The following is a 21802-nucleotide window of genomic DNA, read 5'->3' on the forward strand; positions in this document are numbered from 1 at the left end:
CTCCCTCCCTCCCTCCCTCCCTCCCTCCCTCCCTCCCTCCCTCCCTCCCTCCCTCCCTCCCTCCCTCTCTCTCCCTCCCTCCCTCCCTCCCTCCCTCCCTCCCTCCCTCTCTCTCTCTCTCTCTCTCTCTCTCTCTCTCTCTCTCTCTCTCTCTCTCTCTCTCTCTCCTCTCTCTCTCTCTCTCTCTCTCTCTCTCTCTCTCTCTCTCTCTCTCTCTCTCTCTCTCTCTCTCTCTCTCTCCCTCCCTCCCTCCCTCCCTCCCTCCCTTGCATGGGTGTACTAAGGTGCATGTATTCTCTCCTCTATAGCCTGTCACTGTTTGCTAAGATCTGTGAGAAGACTGTGCTGAAGAGAGTGCTGAAGGAACTGTGGAAACTGGTCATCAACACTATGGAGAAAAGCATTGTGCTTCCACCGTTCACAGACCAGTCGGTGAGTAACACACACACACGTACACACGTACACACACACACACATTTTCTTATGTCTACAAACCTGAGCATAATTCTCTTCCATACATTCTCTTCCAGTCTTTTTAAATTATTTTCCATGGTATGATACAGTATCTACCATTCATTTATAAATATGATGTTCTGGTTAGAATCCAAGGTTGTGAACGGGCCCATTGGCTAGAATAAGAGGTAGAGGATTCAATGGTTACTTCCTGGTTGTTGATTTGTTGAGATGGGCCTGTGCAGATTCACTGACCCCCTCTCTCTCGCCATCGCCCCACCCTCTCCTCCTCAGGTTATAGTAAGTACTGTGTGTGTGTGAGTCTGTGATGTGTGTGTGTGTGTGTGTGCGCGCTCGTGTGAACAAGTGTGTGTGTGTGTGTTTCTCCCTGTATGATGTCTGTCAGCACGGACACACAGAGTCCTCTGCTACCTGTGACATCACTCCTCTTGTCCCCCATGCTACTCTGTGTAACCCCCTCCCTGTCTCAGATGTATCCCAAGCTCCTAGGCCCACTTGTATAACTCCAGAAGGATTGGGTTGTTGTAAGCAGTAAAGCTAACACCTATCCACTCCCTCCAGATCTACATGAGTGACTAGTGGGTAGGGGGAGAGGGCTTGATTTGAGTGCATTGTCTAGTGTCATTATCAAACCCTGTCCGTATGTTAGAAATGAGCATGGTGCACGGCTGAGCGATGGAATACCTGACCTGGTGCCACTGTAATACAGCACCTTTCCTCCCTCCTTAGTCTCCTCTTCCTCCATCCTTAGTCTCCTCTTCCTCCCCCTTAGTCTCCTCTTCCTCCCTCCTTGGTCTCCTCTTCCTCCCCCTTAGTCTCCTCTTCCTTAGTCTCCTCTTCCTCCCTCCTTAGTATCCTCTTCCTCCCTCCTTAGTCTCCTCTTCCTCCCCTTAGTCTCCTCTTCCTCCCTCCTTAGTCTCCTCTTCCTCCCTCCTTAGTCTCCTCTTCCTCCCCCTTAGACTCCTCTTCCTCCCTCCTTAGTCTCCTCTTCCTCCCTCCTTAGTCTCCTCTTCCTACCCCTTAGTCTCCTCTTCCTCCTCCTTAGTCTCATCTTCCTCTCTCCTTAGTCTCCTCTTCCTCCCCCTTAGTCCTCCTGCTCCTTAGTCTCATCTTCCTCCCCCTTAGTCTCCTCTTCCTCCCTCCTTAGTCTCCTCTTCCTCCCTCCTTAGCCTCCTCTTCCTCCCTCCTTAGTCTCCTCTTCCTCTCCCTTAGTCTCCTCTTCCTCCCCCTTAGTCTCTTCTTCCTCCCTCCTTAGTCTCCTCTTCCTCCCTCCTTAGTCTCCTCTTCCTCCCTCCTTAGTCTCCTCTTCCTCCCCCGTAGTCTCCTCTTCCTCCCTCCTTAGTCTCCTCTTCCTCCCCCTTAGTCTCCTCTTCCTCCCTCCTTTACCTCTGTCTCATATTTTTCTCCTTGTCACGTTTTTCTTTTAGAAGGAACGTGTCCTTCCGCTACAGTGTTGCCTGTATGTTGAATGGATTGGAGGTTTCCACACAACCCCGTACTGGATTTGAAACCTCTCCTGCACATGTATTTTTTCCCCATTCTTTATTGTGACATGTTTAACTACATGTATGTGTCATTTGTACTCTCCTCATCTTCTTCAAACAACTCTCCCCCTCCTCATGCTCCTCTCTCTACACCTCTTTCCCAACCCTCTTCCCTCTCTTCTCTCATCACCATCACCCCTCTCTCTCGCTCTCTTTCTCTCTCACGCTCACTCTCTCTCTCTCTGTCTCTCTCACTCTCTCAACCTCACACTCTCTCTGTCTCTCACTATCGCTCTCATTCTCTCAACCTCTCTCTCTCTTTCCATCACAGGGCACTCAGATGATCTTTAATGCAGCTAAGGAGTTGGGCCAGCTTTCCAAGCTCAAGGTAATTATGATGACACATTAGGATGAGTTCCTTTCTTGATTTCTACAGCATGTTTCATATAAAATGCAGTCCTGTCATGCATTGTGTCGTATTAACTACATTGTTGCATTAACTACATTGTTGCATTAACTCTGTTGTCTGTTTCCCGGTACACTGCAGGAGCACATGGTGAGAGAGGAGGCCAAGGCTCTCTCTCCTAAACAGTGTGCCATCATAGAGCTGGCATTGGACACCATTAAGGTACTGTATACTATATGCAGTATGTATAACATGTGTACTATGTACTGTGCAGTAAATAGTATGTGTCTGCTACTGTATGCAGTATGTAGTACATTGAAAATAACTGTCAAACGTAAAGCTACTTAAAGCATCCAGGTATGATGCTTCATAACTTGTTATAAGCATGTATGAGCCGTTGTGATGTCTTATAACAAGGGTTAGACTATGTTACATCTCTCTAAGGATAAATAACAATGCCTGTTGACCTCTCCCCCTGCAGCAATACTTCCATGCGGGTGGTGTGGGTCTGAAGAAGACGTTCCTGGAGAAGAGTCCTGACCTGAAGTCTCTGCACTATGCCCTGTCCCTCTACACACAACACACTGATAAACTCATCAGGAAGTTTGTCCTCTCACAAAATGCTCAGGGTACGTCACCCCCTCTGTCTGTCTGGCTAGTGGTCTGGCTGTCTGGCTGGCTGGCTGGCTGGCCCCTCTGGCTAGCTGGCAGGCTAGTGGGCTGGCTAGTGGGCTGGCTGGCTGGTAGGCTGGCCGGCCGGCTGGCTCGCGGGCTGTGTGTCTGTCTATCTGCCTGTGTGTCTGATATCTTTTTGAATGCTAACTGTCATTGTGAAATTTGTTAAAAGAATACATCCTACTGAAGTCTCTTCTCTTCCACTCTCTCTCTGCTAGTCCATGGAGGGAAGGGGGTTAGGTATACCCTCAACGAAGACACATTACCAGAAAAGGGTAAGTGCCTGTGACCATGCATACCCCCACCCACCCCTCAATTTCTCCCTCCCTCTCCTTCTCTCTACATCTATCCATTATAAACAGGTCCATTATAGTTGGATAGGTCTAGAGAGGCCAAGCTACAGGTGTTTTCAGGAGAATTACCATCAATTAGTGAATTACAGTATTGTCTGCAAGTCTGTAGCTTGGCCTTAACCCTGGTACTAAACCTTGCCCAGCCAAGCCCTGCTCGTCTCATTACCAAGAGGTGTGTGTTTTAGTACCAATCGTTCAGTTTATTTAGTTTAATTAGTTTACATCCCTATTAGTGAGCATTTCTCCTTTGCCAAGATAATCCATCCACCTGACAGGTGTGGCATATCAAGAAGCTGATTAAACAGCCTGATCATTACACTGGTGCACCTTGTGCTGGGGACAATAAAAGGCCACTCTAAAATGTGCAGTTTTGTCACATAACACAATGCCACAGATGTCTCAGGTTTTGAGGGGAGTGTGCGATTGGCATGCTGACTGCAGGAATGTCAACCAGAGCTGTTTCCAGAGAATTGAATGTTAATTTCTCTACCATAAGCTGCCTCCAACATCGTTTTAGAGAATTTGGCAGTACGTCCAACCGGCCTCACAACCGCAGACCACGTGTAACTACGCCAGCCCAGGACCTCCACATCTGAGGGGGGTGCTGAGGAGTATTTCTGTCTGTAATAAATCCCTTTTGTGGAGAAAAACTCATTCTGATTGGCTGGGCCTGGCTCCCCAGTGGGTGGGCTTCCAAGTCGGTAGGCCTATGCCCTCCAAGGCCCACCCATGGCTGCACCCCTGCACAGTCATGTGAAATCCATAGTTTAGGGCCTAATGAATTTATTTCAATTGACTGATTTCCTTATATGAACTGTAACTCTAACTATTTTTGTTCAGTGTCTATATACTAGATATTAGGAATATCTTTCAAACAAAAAATAACATTATTAACCGTTTTTTTCTATTTTCTTTTTTAAATGGACACACACACAGGAAATGGACACACACAGGAAATGGACACACACAGGAAATGGGCACACACGCACACTCTTTAATCAGGGAATGGACAATAGAGTAGAGGATCCCAGTGGTGGAACGATCCAAATGTCAGACACACACAGATTTATCAGCCTGTCTTTGCTTTACTGTACATTAAACTAGCCTGTCACTGTCTGAAACACTGGGGGTGTCAGAGGGCTCTGGTCAACAGCAGTGATCTCAACTCTGTGTGTCTGATGTGGTGGTTAACCCTTGACCTCTGGCAGGGTCGGGAGTGGAGGAGCCAATCGGAGAGGTGGTAATGCACGTGGAGATCTTCACCCACCCCAACACTGGAGAACACAAGATCACTGTGAGAGGTGAGAGAGGAAGGGATGGAGGGAGGGGCTGAGGGGGGAGGGAGGGGCTGAGGAGGAGGGAGGGGATGAGGGGGGCTGAGGGGCTGAGGGGGATGGAGGGAGGGGCTGAGGAGGGAGGGAGGGGCTGAGGGGGGAGCGAGGGGCTGAGGGGGGATGGAGGGAGGGGCTGAGGGGGGAGGGAGGAAAGGCAAAAGAGAGGGAGGGATGAAAGGGGAGGGGTAATGTGGAACGGGAGTGCGTAAGGTAGGGTTGAAGATGGGCTTTACATGCGTTCTAATTGCACTAGACTTGAGCTTCTTTGAAATGCACTACAAACTAGCTACAGCACATGTCATTTGTACTCTCCTCATCTTCTTCAACCCCTCCTCATGCTCCTCTCTCTACACCTCTTTCCCAACCCTCTTCCCCCTCTTCTCTTCTCTCATCACCATCACCTCTCTCTCTCTCTCTCTCTCTCTCTCTCTCTCTCTCTCTCTCTCTCTCTCTCTCTCTCTTCTCTCTCTCCTCTCTCCCCTCTCTCTCTCTCTCTCTCTCTCTCTCTCTCTCTCTCTCTCTCTCTCTCTCTCTCTCTCTCTCTCTCTCTCTCTCTCTCTCTCTCTCTCTCTCTCTCTCTCTCTCTCTCTCAGTGATTGCTGCTAATGACATTAAGTGGCAGACCCAGGGGATCTTTCGTCCCTTCGTGGAGGTCTACATCATTGGTCCCCACCTCACTGACAAGAAGAGGAAGCACGCCACCAAGTCCAAGAACAACAGCTGGTCACCCAAGTTCAACGAGACCTTCCAATAGTGAGTATATCAGGTCTCTGTCTGGTGGTGGGGGGTCTGTGTGTGTGTGTGTGGAGGGGGGTCTGTGTGTGTGTGTGTGTGTGTGTGGAGGGGGGGGTCTGTGTGTGTGTGTGTGTGTGGAGGGGGGGTCTGTGTGTGTGTGTGTGTGTGTGTGTGGGGGGTCTGTGTGTGTGTGTGTGTGTGTGCGCGTCAATGTCAATATGTGTGCATTATCTAACAAACCTCTCATCTGTCTCCTCTCTAGTTCCCTGGGCAGTGAGTTGGGTCCGGAGGGCTATGAGCTTCAGGTGTGTGTGAAGGACTACTGCTTCGCCAGGGAGGACCGTACGGTGGGCATGGCCCTGATGCAGTTGAAGGACATGTCCTCTCGGGGTAGCATGACGTGCTGGCTCCCCCTGGGGAAGAGGGTCCACATGGACGAGACGGGCCTGACGGTACTGAGGATCCTGTCCCAACGCAACAACGACGACGTGGCCAAAGAGTTTGTCAAGCTCAAGTCAGACCAGCGCTCTGCCGAGGAGGGACGGGCGAGCTGAGAGGGAGAGTAGAGATAGGCCTAGTGATCAAGATACTGATGCAGACACACACACACACACAGTTACAGCACCACACACAGAGTTACTAATACAATACTGGCATGTTTATGTCATACAAACACAGTCATGAACACACTAATAATCTATAATCACATAATGATTAGCACATGTGCCCAAACTCAGAGGTGGCCAACAGTTCCTTCTGCCATAGATTTATTTTGAACACCTATCAATGAATGAATCAATTTATCAATCCATTTCTACTGCTCTCTCTCTCATTTTCTCTCTTTCACTCTTGCATATTACACGTTTTATATACATTTAATGCAGAAATGTGTGAAACAAATATCACCTGATGAGTTATAGAGACAGACGACTTTGCACTTTGACCTCTCTGCATGTTCAGGAGGGCAGCCCTAAACCCCAACTCTTACTTCTCTGTCTGTTCCTGTTAGTCTGTCTGTGGGTATATCAGTGTATCGTTCTCTTTCGCTGTCTTTCGTTATCTCTCCGTTGTGCTCAGTCTTCCTGTCGTGTGATGTGCTCTGGGTAGAAGTTGACCTCAGGCACACATCTAGGATCAGCTCATACCCTTGTCCTAGCTTTGCCTATTAGGGAGGGGGAAATGTAACACTGATCTTAGATCAGTGTCTGGGGGCAGCTTCATCTTACCTCGTGTGATAATGTACTTCCTGCATGTTGAACCCAATTCTCAGAACACTGTGATTAATTAGCTGTTACCACAGCAACAGCTGTACAGACCCCTCCCCCTACTGACACTTGACACCTTATACCTGTGTGCACGGTGCATATAACCTGGTATAATAAGGGTTACCATAATAATAACCTTCACAGAGGTAACCATAACCATGAAGAAAACTACTATACAGTAAAAAACTAAGTGAGAAAAGAAGAACGTGCCGATGTTTGATATGAATGTGTATTTTGGATGATTGTAAGCCACGCCAGTCTTTCACATGGGTAGAGGGTAGCCTAGGTTTGGATCAGAGTTGTTGGATGTTAGTCAGCTTGTTTGGAACACACCATATGACCATATTGTATATAGACACTGAGATGGTGCCGCAGACCCAAACATGTACCTTTTGAAGATGGTCTTTTTACATTCTCACCTACCCTAGCAATGGCTCTGGCCTGACATTACTGTAAAGGAGTAATACTAGCCAATAGATGGTTGATTCAACCCCTCACAAACCCCCTTCTATGTTCCCTTGAAAGTGCACAAATACTGCAAAGGGCTACAGGACCAGCAGACATAGACATTACTGAAGGGACACACTACCTGGTCACACTACCCATCTGTGTTTGTGAGAATTTAATAAATATGTTTTCTGTGCTATGGGCCATATGATTATACTAACCCATAGGCTACTATATACAGTGAGCTCCAAAAGTATTGGGACAGTGACACATGTTGTTGTTGTTTTGGCTCTGTACTCCAGCACTTTGGATTTGAAATGATACAATGACTATGAGGTTAAAGTGTCAGCTTTCATTAGAGGGTGTTTTCATCCACATCGGGTTATTACAATTATTACATCAAGCTTGTGACTCTACAAACTTTTTGGATACATTTGCATGTTTGTTTTGGTTGTTTCAGATTGCTAACTGCTAACCTCCCCTGTTATTGTAATGGTGAGAGGTTAGCATGTCTTGGGGGTATGATATATGTGCGTCTGTAACTCTCTCACTCATCATTATTCACAATTAATTCAGGATTATCCGTAATCATGTTAGCATCCACATTAATTTAGAAGTGTTTAGAAACATATTATATTATTATTTTCAATAAAAGTTACTCTAAAATGACACAATACATTATTTACCATTAATTTTTATTGGCCACAAAATTATCTGAAACACCACCAAAACAAACAGAAAATGGATCCAACAAGTTTGTATAGTTACAAGCTTGATGTAATAATTGCGTACTAGTAATATGGGACCAAATACTAAACTTTTGACTACTTTAATACATATAAAAGTGAATTTGTCCCAATACTTTTGGTAATTTCTAAACGGTTCACCCGATATGGATGACAATACCCTCAAATTAAAGCTGACAGTCTGCACTTTAACCTCATAGACATTGTATCATTTCAAATCCAAAGTGCTGGTGTACAGACCCAAAACAACGTGTCACTGTCCCAATTATTTTGGAGCTCACTGTATACCATAAGGTCACTACAGAGCAACTGCATGGTCTCTCTGACTGCCATTTCAGTCATCTGATTATGTGTTTTTAAGGCAATACCTATTTGTCTGTTTTGACAATTTGTCCCTGCATTTTTCTGACGAAAAGCTTCAGCCCGTTTTGGAGTATGGCTGTGTGTGTGTCTGTCTTTGTCTGTCTTTTCTGTCCTACCTGATTTCTGGGCTCAGAGTTTATTTGTGGTATGTAGACCCAAGCAATATAATCCCAACGTAATCACTGGAAACCTGTGGCATTCCCAGGAATTCCAACTGCAATACCCAGATCCAAGGAGTGGAATGCCAATCCCACATTTTATTGAATCACTGAGTGGGAAACTCCCTGTTATAATGGACTCATCTCAATTTCCTTCTCATAGAACGTGTGTGTGTTTTTCTTGGCATACTGGGAATACTTTGGGAATAATGTACATACTGTTCAGTCAGCTCCTGGTCGGACTTTTCCAGAGGATGACTTTGCAGAGATTGTGATGAATGGACCAACTCAAACAGACCAGCTAGTGATTTTCAAAGACTCATGTTGGCTAGTAGAAGTGTCAACGCACAAGCCATCGTAGTAGTTTAATAATACGTGGGGGGGGGGCACAATAATCAACACAACCCCTCTATATAGCAACCACCCACTCAGCATGTCAAGGCTTATCTTACTGGACTGAAAACCCCCCATGTTACTCACAGACCTGTCTGTCCGTTTTCTGGAACAGTCCCACAACGTTTATCGCCGGCAGGTAGCCTAGCGGGTAGCGCATTGGGCCAGTTACCGAAAGGTCACTGGTTCAAATACCCGAGCCAACAAGGTGAAAAATCTGTCAGTGTGCCCTTGAGCAAGGCACTTAACCCTAATTTGCTCCAGGGGCGCCGAACCCAACCCCTCCCGTTTTCAACTATGGCTGACCCAGTAAAACAACACATTTCACTGGACCTATCCAGTGTGTGACAATGCTTTTATTACCTTTTTTACAATGCAAATGCCATATGGGTGTTGGCACAAAACGCTTCTATTGTGATGTTTCTGCTTGTTGTACATGAGTTTGAATCAACTCTAGAGCTTCTGCTGCTATTTTCACAGCTAGAGAGCAACATGGACTGTGTGAGAGCTAATACATTGCTGTTATGTTTTTGTTTTTATCTTTTGACCTTCTGTTTAACCAAAGGCAAGGCTTCTGAATGTCATTTCACATCACAGGATCATGACAGCTGACAGTACTGGTAGTGGTGCCTCTGATAGTAAATGTATCCCTTAATTTAACTCCAAGAACCTGCTGTTTCTTACCACTTACAGAAAGACTACACACACATGCACATATACACACACTAACATACGCGCAAGCACAAAAGGGCACAAGTGAGATAACATGCATGCACGCCACCACATCTCCATGGAGACCAAGTGATGCCCACCCTGTGAATAAAAATAAATACCAGTGCATGAAGGGAAAATGAACTTTATCGTGCCAGCACGCGTCTCTTTGATGTTACCAATAATGGGATTTTTTTTTCTCTTTTCATTTGAATACCTATGTAATAATAATTAATTATAACATTTTATTTTTTAAACAGCTTGTGAATACATACAAATATTTAACCAATATGAATGTAGCGTGTACACGGAATTCGCATGAGAGAATTATTTTCTACTGAGGATGTTTCTAATTTGTTTCTTATCATTACGATTGATTGTTCTTTATCTAGAATGAAGGTGGGTTAGAATGCAGCCTGGTTGTGCACTGCTTCCTATTAAAAGGACATTTGTGTCTATCTGCCATTTTCTGTGCTTTATTTTCTCTTCTACTACAGAGCATCGCTGACGCTCAATGATCACGTGTAAAAATATACACTGTCCTTCCTATCTCCTCTGAATGAGAGAGCTTTAGCAAGCTACAGTATGCACATCTTCCCATCATTCATAGCCCCTGGCTGATATCTACTGCCACCATGTGGTGGAATGAGAGATGACAACAGGTGCCCAACTTGGGATAAAAAAAGTGTTAGTTCACCCATTTTTAAAAGCTACTTGTTTCATTACCTTGAAAGCAGTCTATGGACATCCATGCTTCGGTTTTGTTAACCTAGCCACTGTCCTCAACTACTTGCTTTAGCATGTTCGAACCACCCCAAATAAGCATTCTTAAAATGTCATGCCCTATCCCAGGGATATGCAAATCTTACCCTACGAGGTGCGGACTACTGGGGTGCGTTCAGTTTGCTCGAACATTTGCTACGTTGCGGAACAGTTTGTACTGTATGACACGTTCTCCCAAAATGTTTTTGTACATTCTTGAACAGAGATACGTTTGCTCCGTTCAGTGGGTGTGCCTTGAAGCAATGAGTAATGTATTTAAAGGGCAGCGGTGAATGTTGAACCCACAACCCAACCCTTCCCGTTTTCAACTGGTCGTTCAATTACGTTATGTACCGAACGTGGCCCTGGTTTTCTGATCTACCTGATAATTAACTGCACCCACCTGGTGTCCCGGGTCTAAATCTGAATAGCGGGGAAGAATAACTACGTCTGCGTTTAGACTGGCAGCCCAATTCGTTGTTTTAAAATCCCCGGATCTGATTGGTCAAAAGACCAATTAGTGAAATAAAAAAATCAGAATGGGCTGCCTGTGTAAACACAGCGTGTGGAAGGCAAGGTAACCTTACTAGTTACTACTCTACAGTCAAATCAAATCACATGCGCCGAATACAACCTTAACGTGAAATGCTTACTTACCTCTTATTTTCTTAACTGCGTTGTTAGTTGTAAGACATTTTTTGCTAAATAAACTAAAGTAAAAGGTGAAATTGTGGTATTCTGACCATAAAGTAAAGCTAAAGAGAGGCGAAAGAAAATACAAAACACAATAGGGTTTTACAGTAAAAAATGAAACCAAAAACAAGATTTTATTAAAGAAGCATAAAAAATAAAACTCTTGATACATTTCTCATAACCGTCAAGTCAGCTCAAATGATATGGGTATACAATTGTTCTGGCACACGGTTAAAAGGTCCATAAACTTTCAAATAAAATATATTTCAATTTAAAAATGTCTTCAATAATTTTTTCTCATTTTGTTATAAAATTGGCTATATGTTGTACACAGGAAATAAAGAAAAAAATAAGGAAAATAAAAAATCATTTTGAAGTAATAAAAAAGAGTCACATTATTGTCTGGGATATTTGGGTAAGCAAATAAATTGTAAAAATAAAAATGTGTAAAAAGATTTTTCTTCCTCTTAAAAATTATTAGCTAATGCCTGATGGCTTGAATACATGCATATGGTTAACTTACAAATAATTATACATGTTTTTAAAAACTACACTTAACTTCATTACTTAAGTCTGGTAACTTTTTTGAAATGAGATCCCATTGATTGTATTCAGGGTATATACATACAAGTCAGGCCTGAAACCTTGTTTGCTGACGTAACATTTTGGTTCTGAGTACAAAAAGAATTAAAGCAAAATAGAAAGGCGGAGTTCCAGGGGGAGCGGCATGCCCAGATAGGCGCGGCACTCTCTGGGTCCACCTCTGTCACAAAAAGGTCAGAGGTCATTCCTTAACGAGCCTCTATAAACCCTGTTTTCAAACCTAAAAGGGGAGGGGGCGAGGTTAAGTTCAGCAAAAAAGAAAAAAACTATGCAGAATATGGGAATATTCTGTACCTTTTAACTGTTTATGTTACTGTACATGACCACAATGCTCTGGACCATGGGTGAAGAGTTCGCTAGTGAAACAACCAGACCAGAACCTATACCAGAACCACCTGGCAAATTCAACTCAGGACATTTTAGTGACAGAAGTTATGGTCAGTTCTGGAAAAGGGGCCCTTTTAAGATTGGCCTACATTTAACACTAAAGGAGATAGACTATAATTGTTGTGTGTATCTGTTCCTTTAAAGACATGGTCACATCCTCCCCTGCACCTAACTTGTGTCTGCAGGAGCAGAGAAAAACTAAACCTTTGACATCAGGCCCAGCAGGGACGGGTTGCCAGTTTATACAGATCGATCACTCTCACGTTGAGGGGAGAGAAAAAGAGACCACAGGGTCAGGGTAGCCAGTTATACAGTTAACTCCTAAAACAGGAGCTGGAGAGGGGACGCTGTGCTGCCGTACATGGCCGTTCCTTTTTTCTAAAAACAGTATCTGTGTCAGTAGCAAGTTTGCACCAAAGCACCATTAGAGTAGTCTTCAGTGAAATGTGACTCATCAGTCGGCTACTAGCTCCACATCTGTGGACATGGAGGGCCTTTTCAAGTTGGGAGCATTGTTGTGTAGCTAAATGTGGAGGGTTGACTATTAGATTACAGATTAAGACGTCAAGCCGCTGTCCCCTTCACTTGGCTAGCTCATTTAAAGTCAGGCATCTTAGACACATAGAAGTGGTTTGTTAAAAAGTAGCTCGGCTTGAGCTACGTGAAGAGTGTTCGTTCTCTTGAAATGCATCCTTTACTTCCCCCTCCCTGAAGGCAGTCACTGATCTGAAGTGACATTATTGCTAGGAACACCTGTCCACACATGGTAGATCAGTGGATAGTACCTCAAGGTGTGAGGGGGAAAAGGAAAGCTGCAGTTGAAAAGTATTGGAACTTCTGTTAATTTGTTCACAGGCCATGGACGTGAATTAGAAGGACCGGTGCTAACAGGGTTGACCAGTGAGACAGACCGGTGCTAACAGGGTTGACCAGTGAGACAGACCGGTGCTAACAGGGTTGACCAGTGAGACAGACCGGTGCTAACAGGGTTGACCAGTGAGACAGACCGGTGCTAACAGGGTTGACCAGTGTTCTATAGACGTAGACCAGAGAGAAAAGAACAAGCAACACATTCTGCAGCTGTTTGGGTTTAAACACAGTCTGGAAGCCCTGGATGAACTAGCTACTAGCTGCCATATTGGATACGTTGATTACTCTCGCTGTTGTCACCGATGAGAATGTTAACACCTGAAAATGTCACGTGTATGCAGTCATAGGAAGCCCTTTTTTGGGATCTTGTTTATCATGGCTTGTCTCATTCTATGAATACATCCGTACGTACGTTCAAAAGGGCTACATACAACAACCGTGTACCGTACCATCATACCAAAACCAACCTGTCCACATCATACTTAAAAACACCGTAGGAGAGAGGCAGTTGATGTGAACTTACTAGAAAGACAATACACACAAAACATATCTCCAGGGATGCCACTGCCACTTGGGCAGGGTGATCTGGGGTTACACTAGGACAAAGAGCTTAGCTGGGGGAGGGGCTAACAAGGTTTGCAGTGCACAGAGAGACGGCTCATTCTGACGCCCCCTGATACTTGGGACCGGCCACCTCGCCTTAACCAAGTTCGCTATTGGCAGAGACATTCCTGTGTGTGACATCACCAAGACCAATATTCTCCTGTTGGACTTCAACCATGCGGTTGAGAGAGAGAGACAGAGAGACAGAGAGAGACAGAAGTCAGGGGCAAACTGGGCCACAGTCTACAGTGAAAAAGCCTAAATTAATCTAAAAAATACATTAGCTGTCCAAAGCCAACTGTATCATATAGAAGATCTGCGTAGACTGTGGATGGCTAGGTGTCTACACTGAGCTCAGCAAGGGGAAGAAAGAGGAATGGAGCCAAAAACACGACATGTTTGTTTCAATTACACATTCTGTTGTCAGCTGAGCCGTCGACATGGAATCAAACAGTAGCGTTTAATACAAGGCTTGGCTCTGCTTCATTCAATCTAACCAGAAACAAAGCCCAACTCTGGAACTATTGAAGGAGAGAGAGGAGGGTAGAGGGAGATGGGAAGAGAGAGGGTTTGAGAGAGAGACAGACCAACGGGGACTGAGTAACTGACCTATGGCATTAGTTCTGATATTCCTTAAATAACTTAAAACTATATTATTCCTATACTGGTTGTTAAAACCACGACATTGAATATCAGTTTTTGAACAGTATAAATATCTTAAGTGTTTCAGTCTTCATTCATAACATCTATGAGGTCCCTCAGCCTTGTTTGGTCTCATAGGTGTCAATTTCTGTGCCTGTTTCAAAGTCAGTTCCAGGCTCATACCACAATACCAAAGCCCTATACTACAGCATGAGAAAGAGCGAGAGAGAACAGAGAAGACCAGAAAAACTGCGTTTTGTATCCTGTCAAATAACATTGAAAAGAAAACAGTAGAAAAGTGCAGGTCTAGGCAGCTCCGTTGAAAAATATCTGTTATTAAGTACAAAAGTGGCAAAGGAAAAGGCTTGTGAGAGAAGCAGGCAGAGATATCTGAAGAAGACGCGAGGGAATGAAAACTATACAGACAGGCAACCTAGAGGCCTGAAGAAAGTTAAGACACTGGTTTCCTTCCACACAAGTCCACCATGAAATCTCGATCCCAGCCCAACTGCTTCTGCAGTCCGCAGAATCAACCAAAATCAGTCAGTCTGGAAATAATATTCATTATTATTATTACTCCCATTATTGTTATCATAGTTATTATAATTAAATCAACATCCGTATAGTGTCATATTTCTAATATTGTAATCATTATAGTAAATCCTATTAGCAAAGAAGGTTGTTGGTGTCCGTCCCTCCACAGTTGATGCCCCACTGCAGTACTCTCGGATAGTAAGACAGTAAAAAAAGTTATTTTTTAAGATGCCACCCCTCCTCTCACCTCCTATTCTGTCCCCCTCCCCTCCCTTGTCTTTGGGTGAGGGTTCATTAGGAGAAGATGTGGATGCACTGTGTGGCAGGGATGTGGCAGACAGGGCATTCGGGCTCAGCGGACTGGCAGATCTGTCCGGCGCAGTCCATGCAGAAGAGGTTGTGGCCGCAGGGCACCAGGGCCGCTGTCACCTCGCTCTCAAAGCACACAAAGCAGTCCCTGCTCCCGCCCCCTGGCCCTACGCCAATCAGACCTCCAGCCCCAGAGCCTGCCGCAGCCTTCAGCCGGCCCAGCATGCCAGAGGCCAGGCCCACTCCACTGCCCCCACCCTCTGAGTCGGTGGGAGAGCCTCCGGGCAGGGAGGAGGCTGAGCAGGAGGAGTAACCGGTGGATGAGCCTCCGGAGCTGGAGCTAGATGCTCCAGAGATGGTCCCTGCACCGGTACCCCCCGACTGCAGCCAGGAGAGGGCGCTGAGAGGGTCACTCTGGGCCCGACGGGCCAGCGGATGATCCAGGGGTCCCACCACGGCGTCGGGGGGCAGGGTGGGGGACAGGCGGGGTGTGATGGCGCCTCCGCTCAGGCCGCAGCTGTTTCGGCGGAGAGGCTGCTGCTGAGAGGAGCCTGGGGCCTTCCCTCGTCCTCCATTGACGAAGGGGGCCCAGATGTTGGCGGCGCTGAACTCAAAGCCCAGCTCCTCAGAGGGGAGGCCAGAGGTAGAGTCGCCCCCGAAGGTGAACCCCCCCCCTCCACCGGCGCTGCTGGAGCCTGTGCTGAAGGGGCTGGTGGGGCTGCCTCCCTCTGTGGCCCTCCTGGGGGCGCTGTAGCTCTCAGAGCCCATCCCTCCCTTGTGTTGGTGGTAGGAGGCCGAGGAGGACAGCTTCCGCCCAGATGAGTGGTGCATGGCCAGGGGGAGTGGGGGTGGTGGAGGGGGAGGCGGGGGTGGAGGGGCAGCGTGGTGGTTGTTGGCCCGAGACCAGAGAGCGGCGCCCAGCGAGCCCAGGCCCTCTAGGCTGACATCGGTCCCGTTGGTGTGGAAGTCGTTGTCTCCCTGGAGGTCCACAAAGGCCCCGGTCCGCAGGGTGATGTGTGTCTCAATCTCCTCCCGGGCTCGGTCCACGTTCTCTGGCATGCCCGTCACCTCGAACACAGGGTCCTTCTCCCGGCTGGGTGTCACGATGTAAGTGTGGGTCTGCTGCTGGATGCGCTTGATGGTCGCTCCCTTGGGCCCCACCACTAACCCCACCACGCGGTACGGCACCCGAACCTGCACCAGGGGAGGAAATAAGAGTAAGGGTTTTCCAGACCACGTGACCTGACCAGGTAAAACTATGGAGGAGGAAATTACATACCCATAACAACAAGTGATGTATCACGCAGTTCACTGGCAGAGCAGTAAAGCAATTGGCAAGAACTGCCATTGAAATGGAACTGAACGGTTGAGCACCAAGTATATAAAAGTAGCCGTTAGATATTACCATGACCTCTATTCAAAGAGGGTGCATTTTAGCCAACTGATATTTGTATATCTTCACAGGTGCTTGTGATGCTGGCTACTGGCAAAGTCTCCCTTGTCATAAAATAAAGATGACCATCTCAATGAAACTCACCTGGTTAAATAAACCACGAGCAAACAAAACAGTAGGCTACCGTATCTCCTACTGTGGTTGTCGTACCTGTATGGTGGTCTGTCCAGGCAGGTGTGGGGGTCCGGGGATTGCTCCCCCCGGCCCGGGTGCTCCTGTGCCCGCGGCCCCAGCCTTGCAGCGGGACGCCCGGATCATGGAGAAGTGCTCGGCCGCCGAGACGATCTCCCGTTTGGCCATCTCCACATCCTCCCTGCGCCCTGTCACGATGAACACGGGCTCCTCACCCCTCACCGGGGTCTTTATGTAGGTGTTTGTCTTTGCACGTAGTGCCTTGATCTTACAGCCTGGGACCAAGAGATATGGAAAGGCATGGAAGAGGGTAAATATAAAAATGTTGGCTAATTGTGTTTGGTGGAGTTGAGAATGAATCATTATTTTCAATAGGGGAATTTAAATGTAAAGTAATGGTTGTTTCATAAACTAAAAATGTATAATACATAATGTCAATAATATATGGCTACTGTGACTTTAACTTGATTGATTCAGATAATAGGAATTTGTTGGAGGTGCAAATGTTTACTAAACGGGATAAAATAATGATCTGGTTGGCAAACAGCCTGGCAAAAATACACTGCTCAAAAAAATAAAGGGAACACTTAAACAACACAATGTAACTCCAAGTCAATCACACTTCTGTGAAATCAAACTGTCCACTTAGGAAGCAACACTGATTGACAATAAATGTCACATGCTGTTGTGCAAATGGAATAGACAACAGGTGGAAATTATAGGCAATTAGCAAGACACCCCCAATAAAGGACTGGTTTTGCAGGTGATGACCACAGACCACTTCTCAGTTCCTATGCTTCCTGGCTGATGTTTTGGTCACTTTTGAATGCTGGCGGTGCTTTCACTCTAGTGGTAGCATGAGACGGAGTCTACAACCCACACAAGTGGCTCAGGTAGTGCAGCTCATCCAGGATGGCACATCAATGCGAGCTGTGGCAAGAAGGTTTGCTGTGTCTGTCAGCGTAGTGTCCATAGCATGGAGGCGCTACCAGGAGACAGGCCAGTACATCAGGAGACGTGGAGGAGGCCGTAGGAGGGCAACAACCCAGCAACAGGACTGCTACCTCCGCCTTTGTGCAAGGAGGAGCACTGCCAGAGCCCTGCAAAATGACCTCCAGCAGGCCACAAATGTGCATGTGTCTGCTCAAACGGTCAGAAACAGACTCCATGAGGGTGGTATGAGGGCCCGACGTCCACAGGTGGGGGTTGTGCTTAAAGCCCAACACCGTGCAGGACGTTTGGCATTTGCCAGAGAACACCAAGATTGGCAAATTCGCCACTGGCGCCCTGTGCTCTTCACAGATGAAAGCAGGTTCACACTGAGCACATGTGACAGACGTGACAGAGTCTGGAGACCCCGTGGAGAACGTTTTGCTGCCTGCAACATCCTCCAGCATGACCGGTTTGGCGGTGGGTCAGTCATGGTGTGGGGTGGCATTTCTTTGGGGGGGCCGCACAGCCCTCCATGTGCTCGCCAGAGGTAGCCTGACTGCCATTAGGTACCGAGATGAGATCCTCAGACCCCTTGTGAGACCATATGCTGGTGCGGTTGGCCCTGGGTTCCTCCTAATGCAAGACAATGCTAGACCTCATGTGGCTGGAGTGTGTCAGCAGTTCCTGCAAGAGGAAGGCATTGATGCTATGGACTGGCCCGCCCGTTCCCCAGACCTGAATCCAATTGAGCACATCATGTCTCGCTCCATCCACCAACGCCACGTTGCACCACAGACTGTCCAGGAGTTACATTTACGTCATTTAGCAGACGCTCTTATCCAGAGCGACTTACAGTTAGTGAATACATTATTATTATTTTTATACTGGCCCCCGTGGGAATCGAACCGGCAGGTAGCTTAGTGGTTAAGAGCGTTGTGCCAGTAACCGAAAGGTCGCTGGTTCTAATCCCCGAGCCGACTAGGTGAAAAATCTGTCGATGTGCCCTTGAGCAAGGCACTTAACCCTAATTGCTCCTGTAAGTCGCTCTGGATAAGAGCGTCTGCTAAATGACTAATTATAATTATAATTTATAATTATTATAATTATAACCCTGGCGTTGCAAACACCATGCTCTATCAACTGAGCTACATCCCTGCCGGCCATTCCCTCCCCTACCCTGGACGACGCTGGGCCAATTGTGCGCCGCCCCATGGGTCTCCCGGTCGCGGCCGGCTGCGACAGAGCCTGGATTCGAACCAGGATCTCTAGTGGCAAAGTTAGCACTGCGATGCAGTGCCTTAGACCACTGCGCCACTCAGGAGTTGGCGGATGCTTTAGTCCAGGTCTGGGAGGAGATCCCTCAGCAGACCATCCGCCACCTCATCAGGAGCATGCCCAGGCGTTGTAGGGAGGTCATACAGGCACGTGGAGGCCACACACACTACTCAGCCTCATTTTGACTTGTTTTAAGGACATTACATCAAAGTTGGATCAGCCTGTAGTGTGGTTTTCCACTTTAATTTTGAGGGTGACTCCAAATCCAGACAGATACATTTGATTTCCATTGATAATTTTTGTGTGATTTTGTTGTCAGCACATTCAACTATGTAAAGAAAAAAGTATTTAATAAGATTATTTCATTCATTCAGATCTAGGATGTGTTATTTTACTGTTCCCTTAATTTTTTTGAGCAGTGTATATTCCCATTATGTAGGCCTGTAGCTTGTTAGCCTCGTAGCATGTCTAATGCTAAACCAAGAACCGCTGCAATGTTCCTTTAAATATGGACAGTTCGCTCTCACCCACCAATAGGGTGCGACGTGTGTGATGTCATTCTGGGAGGCAGAAAGCATGGCATTTTCAAACAAAGAGAACAATGCCATAACATAGCCACAACTGCGCTAGGCGCGCAAAGCATAGGCACTGTGTATATGTTAACTAGTGGTGAATATTGAGCTAAACGTGTGCGGAGATAAAATGTGTGTATATTTTCAAAACGGCCGAGAGCGGTCGACTGAGCTGGATGCGGGGCGAAAACACCGCCCAGTCCCATGTTCTGCGCGGCGGCCATCCCACAGCCTTGCTTTAGGGCTGTGGGATAAAATAACTACAAATCTACTTTGAACGTGGACGTCAATATAAACACCAGGCATCTTGTTTAACATTTGTGACGTCTGCCGTACATATCGCTAAATTATTCGATAGGTTTCTTTTGTTTGGTGCAGCCTGCTAGACATGTCCAGACTCTCGACAATCTGCGGCTTTGTCTGACCCTCTTCTACCCCTCCCCCTACCCATGCACCATACACACAGAGAGACACACAACCAATAACATCTGTAGTTGATTCAACACTGTTGTAAGGACATGCAAATAAGGCTAGTAAGCCGTTCTATATCTACATGTATTACGCGAGTAAACAACATCCACTGTACACATCAATAACAACTCACAACAACACTAGACGCTGATAAACTTCAGAGACATCTCACCATCCAAACAAAGGAAGGATATCTGGTGCATGGTCCTATGCATTCGTGGTTATGATAGGGGTAGTTGGTAAAAGCTAGACCCTAACATCTATAACATTAGCTAGAATATCTTATGAACTAGCTAGCTATGGCCAAACCACATAGGTAGACAACAGTGGGGAGAAATAACAAATTCTTACCTTGTCTTCCCACTATTTCAGCAACGTGTTCGGAGCTGGGCACAGGTACGCATTCGGTCATGTTGACACTCCTCTTGCGATTGCAGATAATGGAGTTTTGTTCCCCGAGCATGGAGTGAGAGTGCGGGCCAGCCATGTGGTACCCGCCGGATCCATAGTACTCTGGAGATGGGGAGCAGGACGTCGGGGAGTCCCGGGAGCCTCCTGGGTGCTCCAGCAACTGCAGGTTGACATAACCGCCGTTGCAATTCTCGGAGCCCGGTCCCTGGTTCCCGTCGAGCGGGTCAACGAGCCCCCCACCACCGCCCCCACAGTCCACCTTCTCCAGGGCCATAAGTGACAGCTGGTCCAGGGCGAAACGGAGCGCCTCCTGATGGTCCTCGTCTCGGGACTCCTGGTCCGTCTCTCGGGGCAGGCTGACCCCGTTGTGCTGGCTGCTCACTACCATGTCGTGGTCCATAATCTCGGGGTGGAATAAGGGGCTAGGCATAGTCCCCGAGGATGAACATCAGATCTGGGGTCGCCTGTGGGTGTAAAAGCGCTCTTTTCTGGGGAAGGCAAACAAAGAGAGTTTCAGCACAACACGTTTTGAGCCATGATACGTTTTAGAAAACGCACAAATTAAATGCACTGAAAGTTGTAAAAACATTTGATGTCATATAGCTAGTTAGTTCCATAACTAAATAGGTTACAGTGTGTTACACTTGGGCGCCGTCCCCTTCAACTCTACTTTACTGCTTTGTCTGTGTGTTGTTGCATTCTGTCACTGTCTTGCAAAAATAGGCTGTGTGTGACTGATTGGTTATCTTGTTGAAATAGGCATCATACATATTTTAGTAAGTCAATATTAAATATTCCTTAACACTGACCAACACTAGATCATTAACTTTTGTCTATTCAGTCGGTATCATCCCGAAAAAGGAGCATCAAATTTGGGAAAGCGCTAATCTGTTGTTAACTAGCTAAACGCTAACTAGCAAACTAGCTAGTTCCACAGTTGAGTCAGTCACGTTGTCGTCCCCTTTGTTTGGGAGTACCACAGCTAGCTAGCTAACGTTAGTTGGATAGCAGGCAGAAATACTTCAGTTCAATAATTTGTCCAAGCCAAATACTTTTTTTTGGGGGGGGGGATAAAATATCTTTAAGTTAATTTACCCTTTGGCAAACTCCCGATTTTATGAGTTCCTCTCTTTTGATTCTTGAAGGAATGGTGAGTGGCGACCAGTGCGCTAATGCTAGCTAGCTCGCTAAATTGGGGGCGTTGAAGAAAATGTTTAAAAACGAACGAGAAGGGACAGGCTGTTGATGGGATCCTATTCCAGACGGATATCGTTTTAGCGGCCCGTCATTTTTCGTATCGGTTCGTAGTCCATCATTACATTTCCATGCAGTTACCTCACGAAAATTGAATCTTGATCTTGCTAACCTCTTTCTCTTAGCTGTTCCCTGGTCCGCCGCCTTTGTCTCGCCAGGCGCACGCCGCTCTGCCTGTCTCGCACACAGAACTGACGTCATCCGAGACACAACAATGGGTTCAAAGGCCAAGGAACGTACGTCGCGATCGATATTATTATTATTTTATACCGCAGTGATTGTGCCTGTGGATAATTTTTCCCATTGGAAATTGATAAAGCAAATTATAAATCGTCTGATGCTTCGGTGTCAGTT

The 21802-nt window shown here is 46.5% G+C and overlaps 1 protein-coding gene and 1 pseudogene across 3 annotated transcripts; one reads left to right on the plus strand and one right to left on the minus strand.

The window, feature by feature from the left end:
- Positions 1-7632, plus strand: part of LOC121535500 — a 97039-nt pseudogene extending 89407 nt beyond the window's left edge.
- Positions 7633-11096: 3464 nt separating this feature from the next.
- Positions 11097-21628, minus strand: LOC121535517 (RNA-binding protein MEX3B-like). Of its 3 annotated transcripts, none has more exons than XM_045205891.1 (4): positions 21561-21628; positions 20135-20682; positions 16551-16807; positions 11097-16141 (listed from the first exon to the last, which is right to left on the minus strand). In XM_045205891.1, exons 2-4 carry the CDS (start codon positions 20622-20624, stop codon positions 14933-14935), a joined length of 1956 nt encoding a protein of 651 aa, XP_045061826.1. In that variant the 5' UTR covers positions 20625-20682; positions 21561-21628; the 3' UTR covers positions 11097-14932. The 3 variants fall into 3 exon arrangements, with proteins under 3 accessions (XP_045061826.1, XP_045061827.1, XP_045061825.1); XM_045205892.1 differs by having other exon boundaries at positions 21530-21626; XM_045205890.1 differs by having other exon boundaries at positions 21290-21626.
- Positions 21629-21802: the final 174 nt, after the last annotated feature.

Source organism: Coregonus clupeaformis, chromosome 21 (genome assembly GCF_020615455.1).
Source record: "Coregonus clupeaformis isolate EN_2021a chromosome 21, ASM2061545v1, whole genome shotgun sequence".
Classification (NCBI taxonomy): domain Eukaryota; kingdom Metazoa; phylum Chordata; class Actinopteri; order Salmoniformes; family Salmonidae; genus Coregonus; species Coregonus clupeaformis.

What these genes read in the sequence shown, in the direction of transcription:
- LOC121535517 (XM_045205891.1), bottom strand. Translation starts at nt 20,624, where the DNA reads ATGCCTAGCCCCTTATTCCACCCCGAGATTATGGACCACGACATGGTA. An exon ending in TGAAATAGTGGGAAGACAAG is followed by an intron (nt 16,808 to 20,134) that starts GTAAGAATTTGT and finishes TCTTGGTCCCAG; the next exon opens with GCTGTAAGATCAAGGCACTA. An exon ending in CTGGACAGACCACCATACAG is followed by an intron (nt 16,142 to 16,550) that starts GTACGACAACCA and finishes CCCCTGGTGCAG; the next exon opens with GTTCGGGTGCCGTACCGCGT.